The sequence below is a fragment of the Pongo pygmaeus genome, chromosome 17 (genome assembly GCF_028885625.2).
Source record: "Pongo pygmaeus isolate AG05252 chromosome 17, NHGRI_mPonPyg2-v2.0_pri, whole genome shotgun sequence".
Taxonomy (NCBI): Eukaryota; Metazoa; Chordata; class Mammalia; order Primates; family Hominidae; genus Pongo; species Pongo pygmaeus.
In genome coordinates this window covers 21,235,154-21,256,136 of record NC_072390.2, presented here as the reverse complement: position 1 = coordinate 21,256,136, position 20,983 = coordinate 21,235,154, and the positions used below count along the sequence as shown (strand labels likewise).

The 20,983-nt window shown below is 40.7% G+C and overlaps 1 protein-coding gene across 2 annotated transcripts in view; it reads left to right on the top strand.

The window, feature by feature from the left end:
• The window catches only part of RNMT (RNA guanine-7 methyltransferase), a 37,378-nt gene extending 17,371 nt beyond the window's left edge, over positions 1-20,007 (top strand). For both annotated transcript variants that reach the window (XM_054461243.2, XM_054461246.2), the window contains 4 exons: positions 1,719-1,836; positions 7,810-7,911; positions 9,571-9,604; positions 15,394-20,007. In XM_054461243.2, coding sequence (XP_054317218.2) covers positions 1,719-1,836; positions 7,810-7,911; positions 9,571-9,604; positions 15,394-15,431 — 292 coding nt within the window. In that variant the 3' untranslated portion in view covers positions 15,432-20,007. The remainder of the gene's footprint in view (positions 1-1,718; positions 1,837-7,809; positions 7,912-9,570; positions 9,605-15,393) is intronic.
• The last annotated feature ends 976 nt before the right edge of the window (positions 20,008-20,983 follow it).

Below are 20,983 nucleotides of genomic sequence, written 5' to 3'. Positions count from 1 at the left end.
CAAATCGGGCCTCAATTCTTTGAATCATGATTTTTTTTAGGTGTAAAACTTGATTTCATTTCTAAAGGCTTATTTTAGAGATCTACAAAAGAAAATGAACTGCCTGGAATAAAAGACTTAATTTTGCTCATGTTGCCTTTCCAAGGAGGATTAATTGAAGTAACAGAATCCTGCCTTACATATACCTCTTACATAGAAACCTCAGTGGCCCTCTAGTGTTTGCCCTTACCCTATCCCCTCAAATGCCACCCTGTACACGAGCCCTCCCACCTAATTTTCAGGGTTTCTCCCCTTCCTTCCACTCTTCCTTTAACTGCTGCCTGAAGTCATCTCCAGCCTCCCTCTTGTTGTCTATAGATACATAATTATAAACTTGGCAAATGCAGTGAGGAAAAAAAATACCTGAGAGTCTAACAGAGGGACCTAATATAATTGAAGATTTAAGGAAGGTACCTGTAAAGAAGTGATGTTTGAGTCAGGATCTAAAGGATGGAAAAGTAGGTGGGCAGCTGAGGACTGGAGGGAAGAACGCTCCTGACAAGAGGACAGCGTGTGTGAGGGCCCAGCAGTGGGAAAGCTAGGCTAGTCCAAGATGTTGAAAGAAGGCCCATCCTGACTGATAGCGGGGGCTGTCTCAAAATGAGGCAGCATTCCTTTACAGATGAATGTCTTCGAGACCATGTTCTGTGTCCTAAGTGCACTGGAGCCCAGTGGAGCGTGTTAAGGAAGGTAGTGACATGACTCAGGTCTGCATTTCTGAAAGCTTAATCTGGCTGCGATTGGAAAATTCATTGAGGGAGAGTAAGAATGGAAGCAGGGGACAAGCAAAGTGAGTTTATGGACTGGTACCACTGAATGGTGATGGTGACTGAAGCAGCAGGATGGTGCCAAATGCAGGAGGTAAGAAGTGGACCTACTTGAAATTGATGTTTTCTAGGTAAAATAGAAAGGACTTAGTGATGTGTATTGAGCACAGTGGGTAAAAGAGAAGGGGAGATGGCATGGATCACTAGATGGATTTACTGAAATGGCAAAGATTGGCAGAAAAAGAGCAGTGATGTTCACCTTTAGATGTGGGAAGTTAGAGAGTGCTAGTGACACATGCAGGTGAAGATTTCTAATAAGCAGTAGAATCCATGAGTGATGAGAGACAGCTGAACTACCAATAGCTGGGGGGTGGAAGTGAGTAGGGCTCTGGACTGTACTCTTCAGAACCTTGAAGTTTAGAAGTTGGGTAAAAAAAAACCGTGTAAGTAAAAAGGAAAAAAGAAAAACCTGCAAAGAAGCAGTTCATGATGTAGGGGAAAAATTAAGAGTTTATCTTGCCAGAGAAGTCAAGAGATGAAAGTGAATCTTTAAGAAGGAAGTCGGCAGCTGTTTGCAGTGCAGCTGTGAGAGATCAAGTAAAGTGAAATGGAATCAGTAGAAAGGAGTTTCCTACACTTCTTCCGCATCTCATAGCTCCGGAGACTCTCATTTGCTTCCTGACCTTTATGTTTTACTAACAGAGCCTTCTGAAACCCCTGAGATTTAGAATGCGTGTTTCTTTTAGGTGTGATATGTTACCCTTGATTCATTTTGTGTTACTCTATTGTGAATTTATCAAGGAAGTGATAGCTTTTTTAGTTAAGTCCAGAAGATGTCATTGCTGTACAAAAGTAAGTTGAGGAATTACAAACATGTGGAAGCTTTTTCATTAAGTATTCTTTTTTGGACAGAATGGCAAAGAAATACAATATGAAACTAGTCTACAAAAAAACATTTCTGGAATTCTACGAAGAAAAGATTAAGAACAATGAAAATAAAATGCTGTTAAAACGAATGCAGGCCTTGGAGGTGAGTATTTAGAAAAGATGTACAAATTCCAGTCATGGTGAACTTGTTTGGCTGTTCTTGAGATCCTTGCAAGGCCATCTGAACATGAAATAGTTATGTGTATTACGCTCTTCAGCACCTAGGACGGAGCTTGATACAGAAACTGCATGGTGAGTGCTCAGTAAATACTTGATGAAAGAATGAGTACTGCTGTTACCAAATTCTGTTTTCTAGATAGTACTGCTTTAAAATAGGATTTCTCAGCCTCAGGACTGTTGACATTTTGTTCTGGATAATTCCTTGCTCGTGGGATGCTGTGCATTGTAGAATATTCAGTAGCATTCCTGGCTTCTACGCACTAGATGCCTTCCAGTAACACTCTTGTCCCCAGTTATGATAAGCAGAAAACTCTTCAGACATTGCCAAATGTCCCCTGGTGGGCAAAATTGCCCCAAGGTGAGAACCAGTTCTTTACAACAGTGTCTTTTGGTTATGACAGTAATTTAGAACCTTCCTCGCCAGTGTCCAGACAAGCTCAAACCATACATAATTTTATTGTATGGTAATTCTTTAGCAGGGTTCCAGTCTTTTAGACTGTGTTGTTGCTGAGACCTCTCCTGTCCTAATGCAGCAGTAAAGGTATCTATATAAGCTTCAATTACACAGCCATTGATTGTTTTTCCTTTTTCTCCTTACCAGACAATGTTTGGTTGGACAGACCTAAAATATTCAGTGAGCATTTTTATTACTGATCAGTAGAATCATATTCATCAAATGGACATTAAACTTCTTTAGAGAGTTTATTCAGTTTAAGTACTTTAAGCATACTCTGACTTATTTATCCTTATAATTACCTCCATGAAGTAGGCAGAACGGTAACTTCACTTTTTTTTTTTTTTCCTATTTTTTTTTTTTTAATGACAGGATCTCGCTCTGTTGCCCAGGCTGGAGTGCAGTGATGTGATCACAGCTCACTGAGGCCTTCACCTTGTGGAAGGTGATCCTCCCACCTCAGCCTCCTGAGTAACTGACTACAAGCGTGTGTCACCACACCTGTCTCAGTTTTAAACTTTTTGTACTGATGAGGTATTGCCATGTTGCCCAGGCTGGTCTCAAACTCCTGGCCTCATCAAGCGATCCTCCCGCCTTGGCCTCCCAAAGTCCTGGGATTACAGGTGTGAGCCACTGCACCTGGCCAGTTTTCACATTTTTTTAGTGGGCAGCCTGAGGCTCAGAGGATAAATGACTTGCTCAAGGCCATACTAACCTTTAGATTTTCTTCAGTTTTTGTAGATGATACTCAAACAAGTCTCCTGTTGAAGTTGCACCTGCACCCAGCCACTCCCACAATGTTGAGTGGGAGGACTTTTTGTAAATTCTAAATTGTCTTTTAAGAGACATAATCAGTAAAATGTCATATTCCTCATTAGTTATATTTCCTATACTTTAGATCTAAGAATGTTTTTATGGGCTTTATATTAGGAAGGGAGGCTTGTTTTGTTTGTCTTAAGGAAGAGGAGAAAACTAGCAAAACTATGTGTGGATAAGTCCCCCCATCCCACATATACAGCATATCTTTAGCATACTGCCTTTATTTGATGGTGCTTTGCATGACAGTGGTCAGTTATTTAGCCTTTCTCTTAGCATATGGGTAATGAATTCACTTGTGTAATGTATGTCAAAGTGTACTTAGGTATAGTAGGGTATGGGATAACAAGAATTTTATGGCATGTTATTTCAGTGAATAATGCATTCCATGGTGGGAACTGCAGTATTGAAGCATTCCAAGTGCAGTGAGTTTATAAAGGGCCTTTTGGGAAGGAAGAAGATTGGTAGAGGACAGGCAGAGAAACCGGAGTGCACAGGGGATGTTTGAGGAAGTAGTACTAATGGCCTTCACAGTTCTTCAGCAGTCTTCCTTCTCTCCCAGTACTGCACTTGGGGATATGACCTATTACCATGGCTGTCTGGGGACAGAAGCAGTAATAGCATGTAGTTTGAAAAATCATTTGGTTTTCCTACTTCTTGACCAAGTCACTCTGGTGGGCGTGTAAAGGACTTGGAGCAGGAAAGGACATGACCAGATAAGAGTTAGGATGCTACTTGGGTGGCATAATGGGGGACGGTTTGGAGGGACTTTGAGACCAGGCCAGAGGTGGAAAGAGCAGTCGGATGCCACTGCTTTCGACCAGGTCAGAGGTTTAAATGGATCTGTTTCTTGATATTTGCCCCAAAAAGTCTTTTCCTGAAGCATCCAGCTTTTATCTGGGTTCAGCACTAGAACCAGTACAACTTTTCTGCTTTCCTGGAGCGTTGGAACAGAGAGAAGAAAAAATGAAAAGACGTAGGCCATGGAACTGTAGGTCCTGACACCTGTTTTCTTTTTTTTCACCAGCAAAGGTATTCTAGAGACAGTTCTGGAAAAGTAACTCCTTTTAGAGAAGACACTAAGATATATTATGTTTTAATAAGTTTTGGGCCTGGTATGGTGGCTCATGCCTGTAACCCCAGCACTTTGGGAGGCCGAGGTGGGCAGATAACCTGAGGTCAGGAGTTGTAGAGCAGCCTGGCCAATATGGTAAAACCCCGTCTCTACTAAAAATACAAAATTAGCCAGGTGTGGTGGTGCATACTTGTAATCCCAGCTACTCGGGAGGCTGAGGCAGGAGGATCGCTTGAACCCGGGAGGTGGAGGTTGCAGTGAGCGAAGATCACACCACTGCACTCCAGCCTGGGTGACGAAACTGAAACTCCGTCTCAAAAAATAAATTTAAAAAAATAATGATGTTTTACAGCTTTATATTCATGTATTGGTTGGTCTTTGAAAATGATCAGTAGAGAAGAGAAACTGGGTGTCCAGTGATAAGCAGATAATCACATGGAGGATAAGTTGAAGAACAAGTTTACAACAAAATAGTTTGGCAGGCATTCAAAAATGAAGTTCTGAAGCTTTGTGATACGGTAAAACTACAATATGTGGAATTAAAGTTCAAAAAAAACTGATTGATAGTCTGTTCTGTCTTACAGCCCTGTGTTGGGATGTGATAGAAAGTAAAGTGGTTTATGCTAATGATACAGCAGTCCCAAATAGCTGAATACTTTTAAAACAGCAAATAAATAGGTTAATTTCTAATGCCTAAACTTGCTGCAGGATGTTTATAAAGAAAAGAGACAAAGAAGATTGCAAAGCAGATATTCATAGCTCACTTTCTTAAAAGTTTATTAGGGAGTTGTAAGTTTAAAGTGCTTCCTTTCTAGCTGGTTTATTGCAATAAGACAATTATAAAGAATTATAAATGAATTATTAAAAATATAAACTTTGTAGAGTAGATGGTTCTATTAAATGTTTTATGTAATTTATTGTGTTTTGATTTGCATGTATCTGGTTTGTTTTTTGGTGAGGGAGTGGGGGAGACAGAGTCTCACTCTGTCATCCAAGCTGGAGTGCACTGACACCATCTTGGCATCTTGGCACACTGCTACCCCTCCCCCCGACCCCTCCCCCCCAGCCTCACCCAAACCCGGCCTAAGTGATCCTTTCACCCCCGCCTTCTGAGTAGCTGGGACTACAGGCGTGTGCCACCACACCTGGCTACTTTTTGTATTTTATGTAGAGACAGGATGTTGAAATGTTGCCCAGGCTAGTCTCAAACCCCTGAGCTCAAGTGATCTGCCTGCCTCGGCCTCCCAAAGTGCTGGGGTTACAGCATGACCTACCGAGTCAGGCCTGATTTACATGTATTAAAAGGCAAAATGCAGATACTATAAAGGGATATCACTTAAAATGGATTAAAAATAGCACTTGAAGTAACTTGGATAAACATTTGGCCAGCATACCCTTAAAAACGCAGCATGTTTTTCTGACCCTTTTCCAGAGTCTTAGGTAAATATGGGAAGTGTCTGTATTTTGGAGGCTGGATTATTAAACAGGGTTCTATGTTGACTTGACTTTTTTATTTGTGTATTATTTGTAATTGCTATTTATGCTTTTCATGGCTGTTAAATTGCCATCATTTTAATATTTAGCTCTTTTTATGACATCTTTAAGCTCTGTATTTATATATACAAAGCCTTTGGCTAACCGTAGAGAAGGTGCAAGTGTTTGCTGCTAAATGGTTCTTGGTGGTGATTAAATTATGTAGCTTCTTCCAGCTGTGAATATCCTAAGATTGTGATAAAAGTTGACCATAAGGCTGGATGTGGTGGTTCACACCTGTGATCTCAGCACTTTGGGAGGCTAAGGTAGGAGAATTCTTTGAGACCAGAAATTTAAGACCTGCCTGGGCAACATACTGAGACCTTGTCCCTATAAAAAATTTTTTAAAAATTAGCCAGCACAGTGGCTTGTGTATGTAGTCCCAGCTACCCAGGAGGCTGAGGTGGAGGATCACCTGAGCTCGGGAGGCCAAGGTTGCAGTGAGTGGAGATCCTGCCACTGCAATACAGCCTGGGAGACAGAGCAAGACTCTGTCTCAAAAAAAAAAAGATGCTAGTTTACATCTGATCTTTGACAAACCTGACAAAAACAAGAAATGGGGAAAGGATTCCCTGTTTAATAAATGGTGCTGGGAAAACTGGCTAGCCATATGTAGAAAGCTGAAACTGGATCCCTTCCTTACCCCTTATATAAAAATTAACTCAAGATGGATTAAAGACTTAAATGTAAGACATAAAACCATAAAAACCCTAGAAGAAAACCTAGGCAATACCATTCAGGACATAGGCATGGGCAAAGACTTTATGACTAAAACACCAAAAGCAATGGCAACAAAAGTCAAAATAGACAAATGGGATCTAATTAAACTAAATTAGATGTACTCTTCTGCACAGCAAAAGAAATTATCATCAGAGTGAACAGGCAACCTACAGAATGGGAGAAAATTTTTGCAATCTGCCCATCTGATAAAGGGCTAATATCCAGAATCTACAAAGAACTTAAACAAATTTACAAGAAAAAAACAACCCCATCAAAAAGTGGACAAAGGATATGAACAGACACTTCTCAAAACAAGACATTTATGCAGCGAACAGACACATGAGGAAATGCTCATCATCACTGGTCATCAGAGAAATGCAAATCAAAACCACAATGAGATACCATCTCACGCCAGTTAGAATGGCGATCGTTAAAAATTCAGGAAACAACAGATGCTGGAGAGGATGCGGAGAGATAGGAACGCTTTTACACTGTTGGTGGGACTGTAAACTAGTTCAACCATTGTGGAAGACAATGTGGCGATTCCTCAAGGATCTAGAACTAGAAATACCATTTGACCCAGCAATCCCATTACTGGGTATATAGCCAAAGGATTATAAATCATGCTGCTATAAAGACACATGCACACGTATGTTTATTGCGGCACTGATTCACAGTAGCAGAGACATGAAACCAACCCAGATGTCCATCAATGATAGACTGAATTAAGAAAATGTGGCACATATACACTATGGAATACTATGCAGCCATATAAAAGAATGAGTTCATGTCCTTTGTAGGGACATGGATGAAGCTGAAAACCATCATTCTAAGCAAACTTACACAAGGACAGAAAAACAAACACCACATGTTCTCCCTCATAGGTGGGAGTTGAACAATGAGAACACATGGACACAGGGTGGGGAACATCACACACCGAGGCCTGTCATGGGTGGGGGCCTGGGGGAGGTATAGCATTAGGAGAAATACCTAATGTAAATGATGAGTTGATGGGTGCAGGAAACCAACATGGCACATATATACCTATGTAATAAACCTGCATGTTTTGCATATGTACCCTAGAATAATATACCCTAGTATAATAAATAAAAAATTGGTTTAAGAGAGGATTCTTCCTTTTTGTTTTTTTCTGTATTTCAAAAGTATGTATAGTTTGTATTCCTGAAGTAGTACTTACGGATTATTCTCCTAATTATGTTATTTCAGTGATTTAGCGTGTTTAATTCTGAATTGTAAATTTCAATTATTGTAACTAGGGCTTTCATTTGTTTCCCCAGCCGTATCCTGCAAATGAGAGTTCTAAACTTGTCTCTGAGAAGGTGGATGACTATGAACATGCAGCAAAGTACATGAAGAACAGTCAAGTAAGGTTACCTTTGGTAAGTTTTAATTTATGAAAGTATTTTATAGAGAATGAAAAAAATAACATGCTTATATGGAGACAGGAAATTATTTCACTTGTTTACAATACTTGGGCTCACTGACTTACAAATCAGTTGTTTCCACTAAGTGATGTTGACTTGTTATAACCACAGAATATGGAATAAAATTTATTTCAATGGACTGAGAATGGAGTGCTATATCTAAGGCAGTGAGGATAGTGAAAAAATTATAGGCTTGGTGTGCAAGTTCCCTGCTAATGTAGGCACCAATGAATCACAGCATTTCATACATAGAATTCAGCAGTCCAGGAATTTAAATGGGAAAAAATTACATGTTCACTTATACTAATTTCTGTGTAAAAGTTTACATTTTTAAAATGATTACTACAATAGTACCACAGTGGTATTAGCTGCTGCTGTGACTTTGTCATCAGTAGAAATTACAGATATTTTCATAGCACATTTTTGCTAATATCTTAGAATATTGTTTTCATTTATCACGTCTGGAAAAATCACATCACTAGAACTGCCACTAGATCTTGTTATTATAGTTAATGGTGTGTGCAAAGCAACACATATCTTTAATATTTTGATAGCTACATAAATATAATTTATTTGCTTTGTGTAATATGTACTTTATTTTGTTATTCCTTTGAAAAAACACAAAAATCGTATTTTTTCCACCAGTGCTGTTTCATGTTTCAAGATAGGCCTTTTTTATTTTTTCATTTTCCAAATTAAGAATACAAGATAGGGCCGGGTACGGTGGCTCACGCCTGTAATCCCAGCACTTTGGGAGGCTGAGGCGGGTGGATCATGAGGTCAGGAGATCGAGACCATACTGGCTAACAGTGAAACCCCGCCTCTACTAAAAATACGAAAATTAGCCGGGCGTGGTGGCGGACCCCTGTAGTCCCAGCTACTCGGGAGGCTGAGGCAGGAGAATGGGGTGAACCCAGGAGGCGGAGCTTGCAGTGAGCCGAGATTGCGCCACTGCATTCCAGCCTGGGCGATAGAGCCAGACTCCGTCTCAAAAAAAAAAGAAAGAATACAAGATAGGCCGGACGCGATGGCTCAATGCCTGTAATCCCAGCACTTTGGGAGGCTGAGGCAGGCGGATCACAAGGTCAGGAGATTGAGAGCATCCTGGCTGACACGGTGAAACCTCGTCTCTACTAAAAATACAAAAAATTAGCCAGGCGTGGTGGCAGGCACCTGTAGTCCCAGCTACTCGGGAGGCTGAGGCAGGAGAATGGCGTGAACCCAGGAGGCAGAGCTTGCAGTGAGCCGAGATCGCGCCACTGCCCTCCAGTCTGGGCGACAGAGCAAGACTCTGTCTCAAAAAAAAAAAAAAAAGAATACAAGATAGATGCATTTTCCAGTTACACATACACACACACACTATGCCCTCTTCACACACATTCACCCTTTGGATGAGAATTTGGCAGGAGGATAAAAGTGTGAGAAGATGACTTTCAAAGTTAATCTCACTGATTTCTTTTATATGCTCAGGTCACAATGTGATTAACAGTGAATCGAATGTGTATTTACAGTGAAGTTAGGGTCTTTTGGCCATCTCTGCCCATTATTTAGAAATAAGCATATGTTTACTTCTATATTGAACTAAAATTTTCTTTTTCTCTTTTGTAATTTTAGGGAACCTTAAGTAAATCAGAATGGGAAGCTACAAGTGAGTATATCATCAGCATAGATTAACTGATAATTTCAAAGGTCCTGTTTCAAAGTGGTCATTAAAACCTGAAAAAAGGCTGGGCACTGTGGCTCACACCAGTAATCTCAGTATTTTGTGATGCCGAGACAGATTCTTTGAGCCCAGGAGTTGAGACCAGTCTGGGCAACATGGCAAATGCTTGTCTCTACCAAAAATACAAAAAAATTAGCCAGGCATGGTGGCATGTGCCTGTAGTCCAGCTACTCAGGAGGCTGAGGTGGGAGGATTCCTTGAGCCTGGGAAGTCAAGGCTGCAGTGAGCTGTAATTACATCACTGCACTCCAGTCTGGGCAACACAGCGAGACTCTCTCAAAAAAAAATCTGAAAACTTTGAGTTTTTCTGACATTTTAGGTTGTATTTGTGTTTACACACACACACAAATACATATATCTCTACATATGTCTAATCCTCCTTTCTTGCACAGCTGTGTAGTGCCAAGAGAAGATATGCTGTACACAGGGTCTTCCTCAGCATAAACTTTAGTGAGCATGTGTAAACATTCTCGTTGCCTATTTGTTACTAAGTAGCCATCTCCATTTGAAGTGTTTACCTCAGATTTCTAGTGGAACTTTTGGCTTATAGAATACTTGCATGTCTTTTTTTTATTTGGCCACTCTGATGTGACAGTGAAGGCGCAATAATACTAGAACATTCAATGAAACATCCATGAGCAGGTTGTGTTAGAGGTGTGCACGATAGGGGACAAATGTGGTGCGAAGATATTCTGAAGTGAAGTTTCTGTGTTCAGAAGAGAAGCCAGAAGCACAGCAAATCTGTGAAGGCCTGTGATTCTTCAGCAGTGGGTGTTGAGGAAGTCAGGTCGCAGAGCCTCATTGTTACTGTAGGAATCCCCTTACATGGTTGTTGATGATGTTGAGGCACAAGTGGTCATTAAGGACAATCCATTTGATAAACATTATTGATTTACATGAAGTTCTGTGAGAGGTAAAGTAAAATAAAGATGTTAAATCTACCTTCTAGAAGTCTACACTGTAATGGAAGGAACAGGCACAAATAAACACTACTAGGCAAACTTTTAAGTGCTAATGATACTGTAGTGGGGAACAAAGGTGAAAGAGAGCTTAATGAAAACTAAACCAATGACATCTGGGATGTAGTAATAATATTGATATTACTGAGTGTTGAACACGTGCAGGTGCGTGTAACGTTTTTAATCCTTGTAATAACTCACATGTTGTAACTCATTTAATCCTCACAATGACTTTATGAGTAGAGTATTATGTCTCCTTTCACAGATGAGAAAACTAACAACTTAGCTAAGATCACAGAGCTAACCTGTGGTTAGCTTACCTAAGTGATCTGTCATTTTAACTATGGTTTCATGGAAGCCTGGCAAAAGGAAAATCTAGTAAGACTTCCTGAGTTGGATAGAGAAGAAGAGGAAGGGAGTCAAGCAAGACCAGTATTTTGAGGCTATTTGTCTCTGAACATTGGTACTATTACTGGAAATCAGACTGGAGGATGTTATACACATACGATCATGCTTGACACACTGGTGAGCATGTGCATAAACTGTGGATTTTATTACTTTTTCCCTGCAGTGGAGACTGGTTGCCTGTCTTAGACATCCTGCTGGTCCCAAAGTAGAGTGTAAATTTTGATCACGAGTCATGATGGCGGTACTGGCTGTGGCTTAGAACTGTATTTTTATATTATTAAGTGTGGACTTTAGTCATCATGTACAAATGAAAAATTAGATGGCCCCAGACAATTGGAAGAGATGGGCTGGACATGCGAAGAGAGCAGTGGCCAAATTGCACCTCGGGTGTGGCACCCCAGGATTGTTTGGCTGTTTGATGAATTGCTCTGTTCTAAGCTAGAGGGCTTCGTGGGTTGAGTGTATTTTGCATGCCATCACGAGTCTAAAAGGCCCAGGGTACATTTTAGACTTCTACTGGTCTGATCATTAAGCTATCACCAGAGCCACTGCTCCTCTAGAAGATGGCTTTAAATGAGAAAGGAGAGAATTGCTATTGATTTATTTCTGGAAGTGGAAGTGGTTCACGATTTGATTTTTTTAAATCCCAATTGAAATGCCTCCATAAAAGGCATTTTATACAAGAAGTGGGACTTTTTAGGAGTTTCAAGTTAGAAAGAAAGTTGCTATTATGTATTGAAAATCAGACTCTAGCATGTTAGTGGTTTCAAATGACCCTAAATGAGGACAGGACAGGACTGAGGGGTTGTTTGCAGTTGGTATGGGCGTGTGGGGGGTGGGATTTGGCAGGGCTGGACTGCACAAAGGTCACACAGAGTGGGGGACAGCATGAGTGATACTGGCCAGCTGTGAGTGCTGACATGCTGTGCACGCTGATGTGCTGGAAGTGCTGGGGACTGCTTTGTCTCCTTACCTTCTGGCAACACCACAGAATTGATGAACACCCTGCCTGTTTTCTATCCTATCACTGTGCTACTAGCCACATTTCATTTCAACGAAAAGAAATTGGGAACCGGTAAATAAGGAGCAGATAGTAGCATGACCAAAGTAGTATTTTGGAAAAACTGCTATGGTATTAATGTACAAGTTGGGTTGGAAGAGCAAGAAGCTGGAGTCTTGGGAGGCCATCAGGCAGTTAGCTGTGTTCATCTACCCTCCCTTCAAAAAAAGTCATCTCAAGGAGTGAGGCCTCCAGCTTAGATGGACTTGATCTTGACTCACTGTTGAGTATCCTAGCACATGCCCCAAACATCCTTGTGATGTTTTCAGGATTTGTCACCTTTTCAGGTATTTTCTTGCCCTAAAATCTATTGGTATTTTGTTAGAAGATATACAGGCATACCTTGGAGATGCTGCAAGTTCAGTTCTAGACCACCACAATAAAGCAAGTCACTCAGATTTTTTGGTTTCCCAGTGCATATAAAAGTTATGTTTACTGTAGTCTGTTAAGTGTGCAGTAGTGTTGTGTCTGAAAACAATGTACATACCTTAATTTAAAAATACTTCATTGGTAAAAAAAAAATGCTGATGATCATCTGAATCTTCAGTGAATCTGAATCTTTTCTGCTGGCGAAGGGTCTTTCCTCCATGGCGGAAATACTCTTGATGGATGGTGGTTACTGAAGATTGGTGTGGCTGTGGCAGTTAAGACAATGAAGTTTGCCTCATTGATTGACCATTCTTTCACAAAAGATTTCTCTGTAGCATGCAGTGCTGTTTGATAGCGTTTTACCCACCGTAGAACGTATTTTTAAATTGGAGTCTCTCCTCTGAAACCCTACTGGTGCTTTATCAACCAAGTTTTTGTAATATTAATATTCGAAATCCTTGTCATTTCAACAATGTTCCCAATGTGTTTACCAGAAGTAGATTCTATCTCAGGCTCATCCATAGAAGCAGCTCCTCATTTATTCAAGTTTGATCATGAGATTGCAGCAATTCAGTCACATCTGCAGACTCCACTTCTAATTCTAGTTCTCTTGTTGTTGCCATCCCGTCTGCAGCTACTTCCTCCACCGATGTGTTGAACCCCTTGAAGTCATGCATGAGGGTTCGAATCCAGTTCTTCTAAACTTGTGTTCATGTTGTTATTTTGACCTCATCCCATGAAGCATGAAAATTCTTAATGATATCTAGAATGGGGAATCCTTTCCATCAGGTTTTTAATTTACTTCATCCAGATCCATCAGAGAAATCACTGTCTATGGCAGCTATAGCCTTACAAAATGTATTTCTTAAATAATAAGACTTAAAAATGAAAAGTACCCCTTGATCCATGGGCTGCAGAATGGATGTTGTATTAGCAGCCATGAAAATAACATTAATCTCCTTGTACATCTTTATCAGACCTCCTGGGTGACCAAGTACATTGCCAATGAGCGGTAATATTTTGAAAAGAATTTTATTTTTCTGAGCAGTAGGTCTCAACAGTGGGCTTAAAATACTCAGTAAACCGTGATGTGAACAGATATGCTGTCATCCAGGCTTTGTTCCATTTATAGAGCATGAGCAGGGCAAATTTTACATAATTCTTAAGGGCCTCGGGATTTTTGGAAGGATAATGAGCATTAGCCTCACCTTAAAGTCACTAGCAGCATTAGTCCCTAACAGGAGAGTCACCCTGTCTTTCAAAGCTTTGAAACCAGGTATTGACTTCTCTCTAGCTATGAAAGTCCTAGATGGCATCTTCTAATAGAAGACTGTCTCGTCTTCATTGAAGATCTTATTTAGTGTAGCCACCTTCATCAATGATCTTAGCTAGATCTTCTGCATAACTTGATGCAGCTTCTACATCAGCACTTGCTGCATCATCTTGCACTTTTACATTATGAAGGTGGCTGCTTTCCTTAAACCTCCTGAACCAACTTCTAGTTTCGGACTTTTCTTGTGCAGTTTCCTCACCTCTCTCGTCCTTCATAGAATTGAAGAGAGTTAGGGCCTCTGAATTAGGCTTTGGATAAAGGGAATGTTGTGGCTGGTTGATCTTTGCAGACCACTCAGACTTTTTCTGAAAATCAGCAGTAAGGCTGTTTGCTTTCTTATTCCAGTATGTTTGTTGGAGTAGACTTTTATTTTAAGAACTTTTCCTTTGCATTCATAACGGCTGATTTCAAGCCTAGCTTTTTGCCTATTTTAGCTTTTTACATGCCTTCTTCACTAAGCTTAATCATTTCTAGCTTCTGATTTAAAGTGAGAGATGTGCAAGTCTTCCTTTCACTTGAACATGTGGAGACCATTGTAGGATTATTAACTGGCCTTATTTCAATATTGTTATATCTCCAGGAACAGAGAGGCCAAGGAGAGGGAGGGAGAGAGATGAGGGAACAGCTGATTAGTGGAGCAGTCAGAGCACACATGACATTTATGAGTTCTCCATCTTATAAAGTCACCTCTATAAAGTTTGTGGCACCCCAAAACAATTACATGAATAACAGCAAAGATCACTGATTACAGATCATCATGACAAATAATAATGGAAAAGTTTGAAATAATGCAAGAATTACCATAATGTGACATAAAAACCCGAAGCGAGCATGTGCTGTTGGAAAAATGGTGCCAGTAGACTTGCTTGATATGGTATTGCCACAGACCTACAATTTGTAAAAAACACCAATTGGTAAAGCTAAATAAAGCTAGGTATGCCTTTAATAGGTTTCAACTTGATTCAGAACAAGGAATCCTAAATTAATTTAGCTGTCTTTGAGTCAAAGCAGGAAACCTTATTTCAGGGAGAGAGCTCTTGGGGCCAATACATGCAGAAATAGAAATAATATCTCAAGTATTAATTGTCGTAGAACTTTTGGCTTACTTTCTTCACAAGGCCCTACAACACAGTAATTGGATAATTGGGTGAATTGTTAACATGTCATGTTATGTATGTTCCTTTAATTCTAGTTTTCTAAAATATCTTTAATATTTTTAATTCTAGTTTTATTATACTTATTATTTAAAATTTAATTTTATTATAATTTTAATTTGTTATTTTTAATTTAGTTTTATTTTTCTTACCTTAAACTGATTTTTAGAGCTGTTGAACTGGTTTTCCCATGGGCTGCAATGTCACTGAGTATTATAGTAAGTAGATAATTGTTTTAAAGTAAACAAATACCATCCCATGTCTGCCTAAAAATGATTCAAATAATAGAGGAGCTCTTAGAATTAACGGGGATTTTCTTCTTCAGAAGCTGCTTGAGAGCCTAAGAATGTTCACCAAATTATGAACAAGACAGGTTGTTTTATTTATTGTAATCATATGAGAAACTAAACTCTTATTTATTTCCTCTTTAGGTATTTACTTGGTGTTTGCCTTTGAGAAACAGCAGTGAGCACATAGGCAGTAGTCCCAGAGGGGCCGTGTTCTGTCCTGCACAAATTTGAAAACTCATCTCGATATATTTGATATTTCTCTGTTTGTTGATTTTAATTCTAAATGCAGGATACTGCCAGAAACTCCAATGTAGAAATTCAACATTTGCTGTCTGTGACAGATGAACTTTTGCATGTGTATATAAGAATGAGTTGGGACCTCTGTCTTTAAAAATCTATTTTTAGGTAATGTTCTAAGAATTGCATTTGCTTCTATGATCTTAGCTCATAAAAATATAATATGACTTGTTAAAACAACTAAACTCTTTCCACAGTGCTCAGATTTGTCCTGTGTGTGTTTACGGTATTCAATTTATTGCAGTTGTAGAATTGGTCAGAGATCATTTTCATAGTGTGCTCATTTCTATGGTTTTGTTATATAGCATTTTTCAACATTTAATGGTCTATACAGTTGAATGTAAGTGTTCAATATGTATTGCTAAAGTTATAAGTTTAAAACTCAATTTCAGATGCTCATAAAAGTTACTTAGCTAAAATTTTAGCAATTTATTGCATTTTGAAATAATCGTTAATATGCTGCAATTCAGGAGCTGGTTAGAACATTTTAAGTGGCAGCATAGAATTTTGAAATTTTGGGGCTTTCTTTTGAGAAATTGCTACCATAGCAATTAATGTTTCCAGTTATCAAGATTGTGATTAGACACATTTACCTTTCTTCATTGAACAAATGGTGCCATAGTTATTTTTCTCAAAATTCAGTGAAAATCCCTCCCATGTAAACATGTTGCACGTTTTTTCCAAATTTATACATGGAACTGCAATAGGAATATTCTCACCATCTGATGCCGTGTACCCACTTCAGAAATAAGCAATATTTGTTCCTCTGTTACAACCTCAGCACTTTGCACCATAGGAGCCATTGTTAAAGTTGTCACTTGTGTAATTGACTGCTTTTCCAAAACTGGTACTTATGTGAACTGTTGTCCTTACTTTACACCACCATTTGGAAAACTTGCCAGTTTTTAGATGTAGATGTAGTGAAAAACTTCAAGAATGAAGCAGAGCAATTGAGTATTCTTTTTTAAATTATTAAGCCATGATTTACAAAAACATTGCTTTCTGTAGTAATTCACAATACTTGTTTTAAAAACATAGTGTCTTCATTAGTGTACATCTATTAACTGTTCTTGGTGTTAGAGTTGCAAACTTTTTGGCAAGAAAATATGGGTTTCCTTATTTCAGTTCCTTCTGCAGCCTGTGAATCTCCACAAAGTGTTACCAGTTTACAAAAATAAGTCTTTTTGCCTTAAGTCATTTGGGAAATAAGTAATACTGCATCTGACTCTGGTGGCTGTATTAGCTAGGAAAGGTTTGTAAATGGTGTCAGTGAAGGGGGGAAAGGAAGTCTTCCTGTCACATATGCAGATTCGTTTTCATTCTAGGGCAGTGCCAGGAAGTATATTGATAGCTTTGTAGGTACAGGAAAAGCATCATCATTATTTCCTCTGTTCACATTTACTGGTCTTAATTAACAGGTAATAATAATACAGGTACTTTTAGCCTGAAACCTCTTCCACGCCATGGGTAATTTGGGGGAGAGAAGAATCCTCCAAACGATGGAGTAGCCAATGGTAATACAAAGAAGGGAGAACAGAAAGGTAGAGTTCCTAAGGCCTTCAGTGAACAGAAAGGAGCAGAGAGCAAGGTTAGATCTGAGAAGATGCTCTGGGGACTGAGCCCACCGTTGTTGGTGTCGGGGAGGCTTCCTGGAGCCACACCTGCAGGCACTGTGTTCAGGCACCACCTTCCTCCTTGAGCTTTGCCTGTCTCTTGCCTTACCAGTTCTTCCTCCACCACCCCACACCCTCCTCCCCCCTGCCCCAAGCCCCTGTGTCTCCTTGTTACAATTAAGTTTCTGGACATTGACTTAAGAGCTGTTAGGAAGAGGACTAGAAAAGGCATCCCCTGCCTATCCTCTCGGATCAACAAGGTGGAAGGGAGCTAGTAGGACTTTTCCTCAACACACCTTGCAGTCTAAATGTTCGGTATTCTATTCAGGACTTATGGTAACTATTATGAGGGGGGCATTGCTTTCCACCGCTGGGCCGGGAAGAGCACCTGTTGCCACAAGCTCAGTGAAGTGGGGCACTCCCAGACCTGCCATGCAGTTTATCCTCTGAGAATGGAATTAGCAATGAAGACCTAACCAGCTATTGGTGGGAATGATGGAACTGGGGATTGTGATGATTGATCTGGGAACATGGCTGGATTGTGATTTAACCAAGAATGCTGATGTTGAATTCTTTGGGCCTAGAATATACTTGAGAAAGCACTAGTGGCTTGTGTTCAGGGAGAGGAGCTTTCAGTTTTTAACCACTTCTGAGGGAGCCGTGTTCTAACCTGTGGAAAGTATTGCAATTCTGTGAGAGTGACTCTCGGCAGAGTCACTGCACCATCAGGCTTGGCCCTGCTGTGCGTTCAGTACCCAGCCAGGTTCTCTGGGTCCAGGGTGACTCTCCAAAGAAATTGGCCTTCAGCCGGAGAAAACATTGGGTGGAGACTCACTTATGTTAATGCATTCTTGAAATGACTGAAAGGTAGATTGCCAGCACAGTGAGTTTCCCAGCCTGCTCCCCCATCCACACTTGGAAATTGAGGGAGCATGACCGCTGTCTGACTTCACATGTTAGTAGAGGATCAGAGCAGAGTTGGGAGTATATTGGTCAGCATCATAGAAAAGAAGACAAAGCTTGCTCAGCCATGAGATGGCCAGGTATCCAGTTTTGTTAACTCTCTTGGGAATTTCTTTTTCAGCCTGTTTTCTAGCTTAGTGCCATTATGTCATTTTGATTTGTATTCAAGTACTCTTCAGGTATCTTTGTGATGAAGGTTTGGCTACTTGTATAGGTCTGCCTGCAGGGTGAAAATGCCAGTGTGAATATTCTAGCTACCAAACATTGTTTTTTGTTGAAAAACTGACTTTCTGTTGTCTACCTCAGGCCTTGTGCATTTGGGTTATCTCGAGCCAGTCACCACAGAGGGTCTTTAGGGTCTGCAAAATAGAGGCCAAATCCAGGGACCAGGCCCCGATAATAGAAGTTGTACCAAAATGCCTGTGGTACTTGATAGCCTGTTGGTCAAATAGGAAGTACAAGTGTGTGATGTTAGAACCTCCCTAGTTGCTGCTATATCAAACACTGCACACTTGACAAGTGTTTTCATTCCCCACCCTCTGACAGAACGACATTCCTAATTCTTTGAAGGCAACCAGTGCAAAGGCTACTACACTTGTGTAATGATATTTAGCAGATACATACAGGACTGGATCCCAGGGCACTGTCAGTTCTTCCCTCCCTCTTGTGCTTGTCAGTTTGTCCTCTGCTCCCATGTAGGCCTAAAGTCACTCCACTCCTTAGTGCCTGCGCCTCACCACGATATTGAGGAAGCGCAGGACACCCAAGGGTACTCTCCACAGTTTGGCTGTGGAGACTTGAGCAAGCCCTAAAGTCCCCTGCTCCCTGGACTTCTCCTGGGTTGTGATTTTTTGGGGGCAGCATACCTTGGACAAAGCTGAGCTGACAGCTAATGTTTATTAGCCTCCTACCTAAGTCAGTCACTTTGCTAAATTCTTCACCTGTGGTAACTCATTTTGATTGTTATAACATCTCAGCACCATTATTCCCATTTTAATGATGAGGAAACTGAGTCATAGAGGATACAGACTTGCCCAAAGGAGAGCCAGGATTTTCACACCCCCTCCTCAAGTCGGGCCTGTCCTCGAAGTGCTTGTTATATACCTCCACGAGTGTCAGCCCAGATGACTCCTCACCCGTCCACCACCTGCAGCTTGAGATGTTAACTGTTAGAGCTGCATTCTTTTGGTTCAAAACGTTGATACTTACTTAGATGTTCCCTGGGAAGAGTGTTTATTTCTAGTAAGGGGCTTTGTTGACAGGGGGTTAGAGAGAGCAAGACAGCACTTGAGTGCACTGGCGGGAAGCAGAGATAAGACTTGAATTTCAGTTTGGTAGACTTCCTTCTTTAGCAGCCCAACCTGTAGCAAATCTAGTTTACCCTGCATGACAGGGAGAGGGGTTCTCTTCCCACCCTCACCATTTGCAAGTGGCAGGAGCTGAGAATGCCAGTACGAGAGTGTAGCCAAAGTGAGAGGCTGAGAGCGAAGGAGACATTTTTTTCAGTTTTGAGTCGAGTATCCAGACAGAGGCAAATCATTTTGTTTAACTTTTTATTAAAGTGTGACTATAGAAACACATCAATGATTTTTCACAAATGGAGTACGTGCATACAATCGGCACCCCCAGAAGCCCCCCGTCAGATTCCCTTCCAGTTAACTACCTCTCCAAGGGAAACCACTATCCTGAGTTCTAAGCACATAGATTAGTTCTGTCTGGTTTGGGGAGATATATAAATGGAATTATGCATTCTTCGTATCTGGTTTCTTTTCACCAATATTATGTTTGTGAGATTTTTGTTGCATGTATTTGTACATGGTTTTTCATTCTCATGGTTGTATAATATTCCACTGTGTAAATAAACCACATACTATTTATCTGACAGCTGTTTGGTTCATTTACCATTTAGAAACTAGTACTGATCCAGATATTCTAGTGCATGAATTTTGGTGCACATAGGTACATACTTCTGCTTAGGAATGTGCTACAATTTGAATGTTTGTCCTTCTAGATCTTATGTTGAAATTTGATCCCCAGTGTTGGAGGTAGGGCCTAATGGGAGGTGTTTGGGTCATTGGGGTGGATCCCTGATGGATAGATTAATGCCTTACAGTGGTGGGAGTGTGAGTTCTTGCTCAGTTAGTTCCCAAGGACTAGTTAATTGTTGTTGCCGATTAACAACAATGACACCTGGTTGTTTAAAAGAGCCTGGCACCTCCCCCGTTTTTTGCTTTCTCTCGCCATGTGATCTCTACACACCAGCTCTCCTTTGCCTTCCACCATGAGTGGAGGCAGCCTGAGGCCCTCATCAGAAGCAAGTGTTGCAGGATCTCACCGGGCCTTTGTCTTCTATCCCTACATGTCCGCTGCTCGGTTACTCTCTACTGCTCCTTTGCCTTTGCTCTGTCACCCTGTTACCTGCAGGTGTTGGGAGATGTGTAGGGAAGATACCAGTACACTCCAGAACCAGGAAGTGGAAACAGAGGAATACCAGAACATTGAAGATCAGTACAATAATGCTTGGAGAAATCTAAAAGAGTTGGGGAGGGAGCTAAGATGGCTGACTAGATGGGGCCAGGAAGAGCATCTCTCACCAAGAGACCAGACCATCAAAACTGGCACACTCTGAGCAGATCTTTGGAATGAAGGTGTTGAGAGTGGGTAGAAGGAAAATACACTGGGCTCAAGGGGAAGGAAGCTGGGAAGCCTGCCCAGGGCAGGTGAGCACTAGGATTTGTTCCTGGTCCCCAGTGGCTCCTGGGTAAGGGGTGAGTTAAATAGACGAGTGACCCACTCTCACCATGGACCTCCAGAATCCTAACTGCAGGAAACCCTACAACCCCTAGGGACATTTAAGC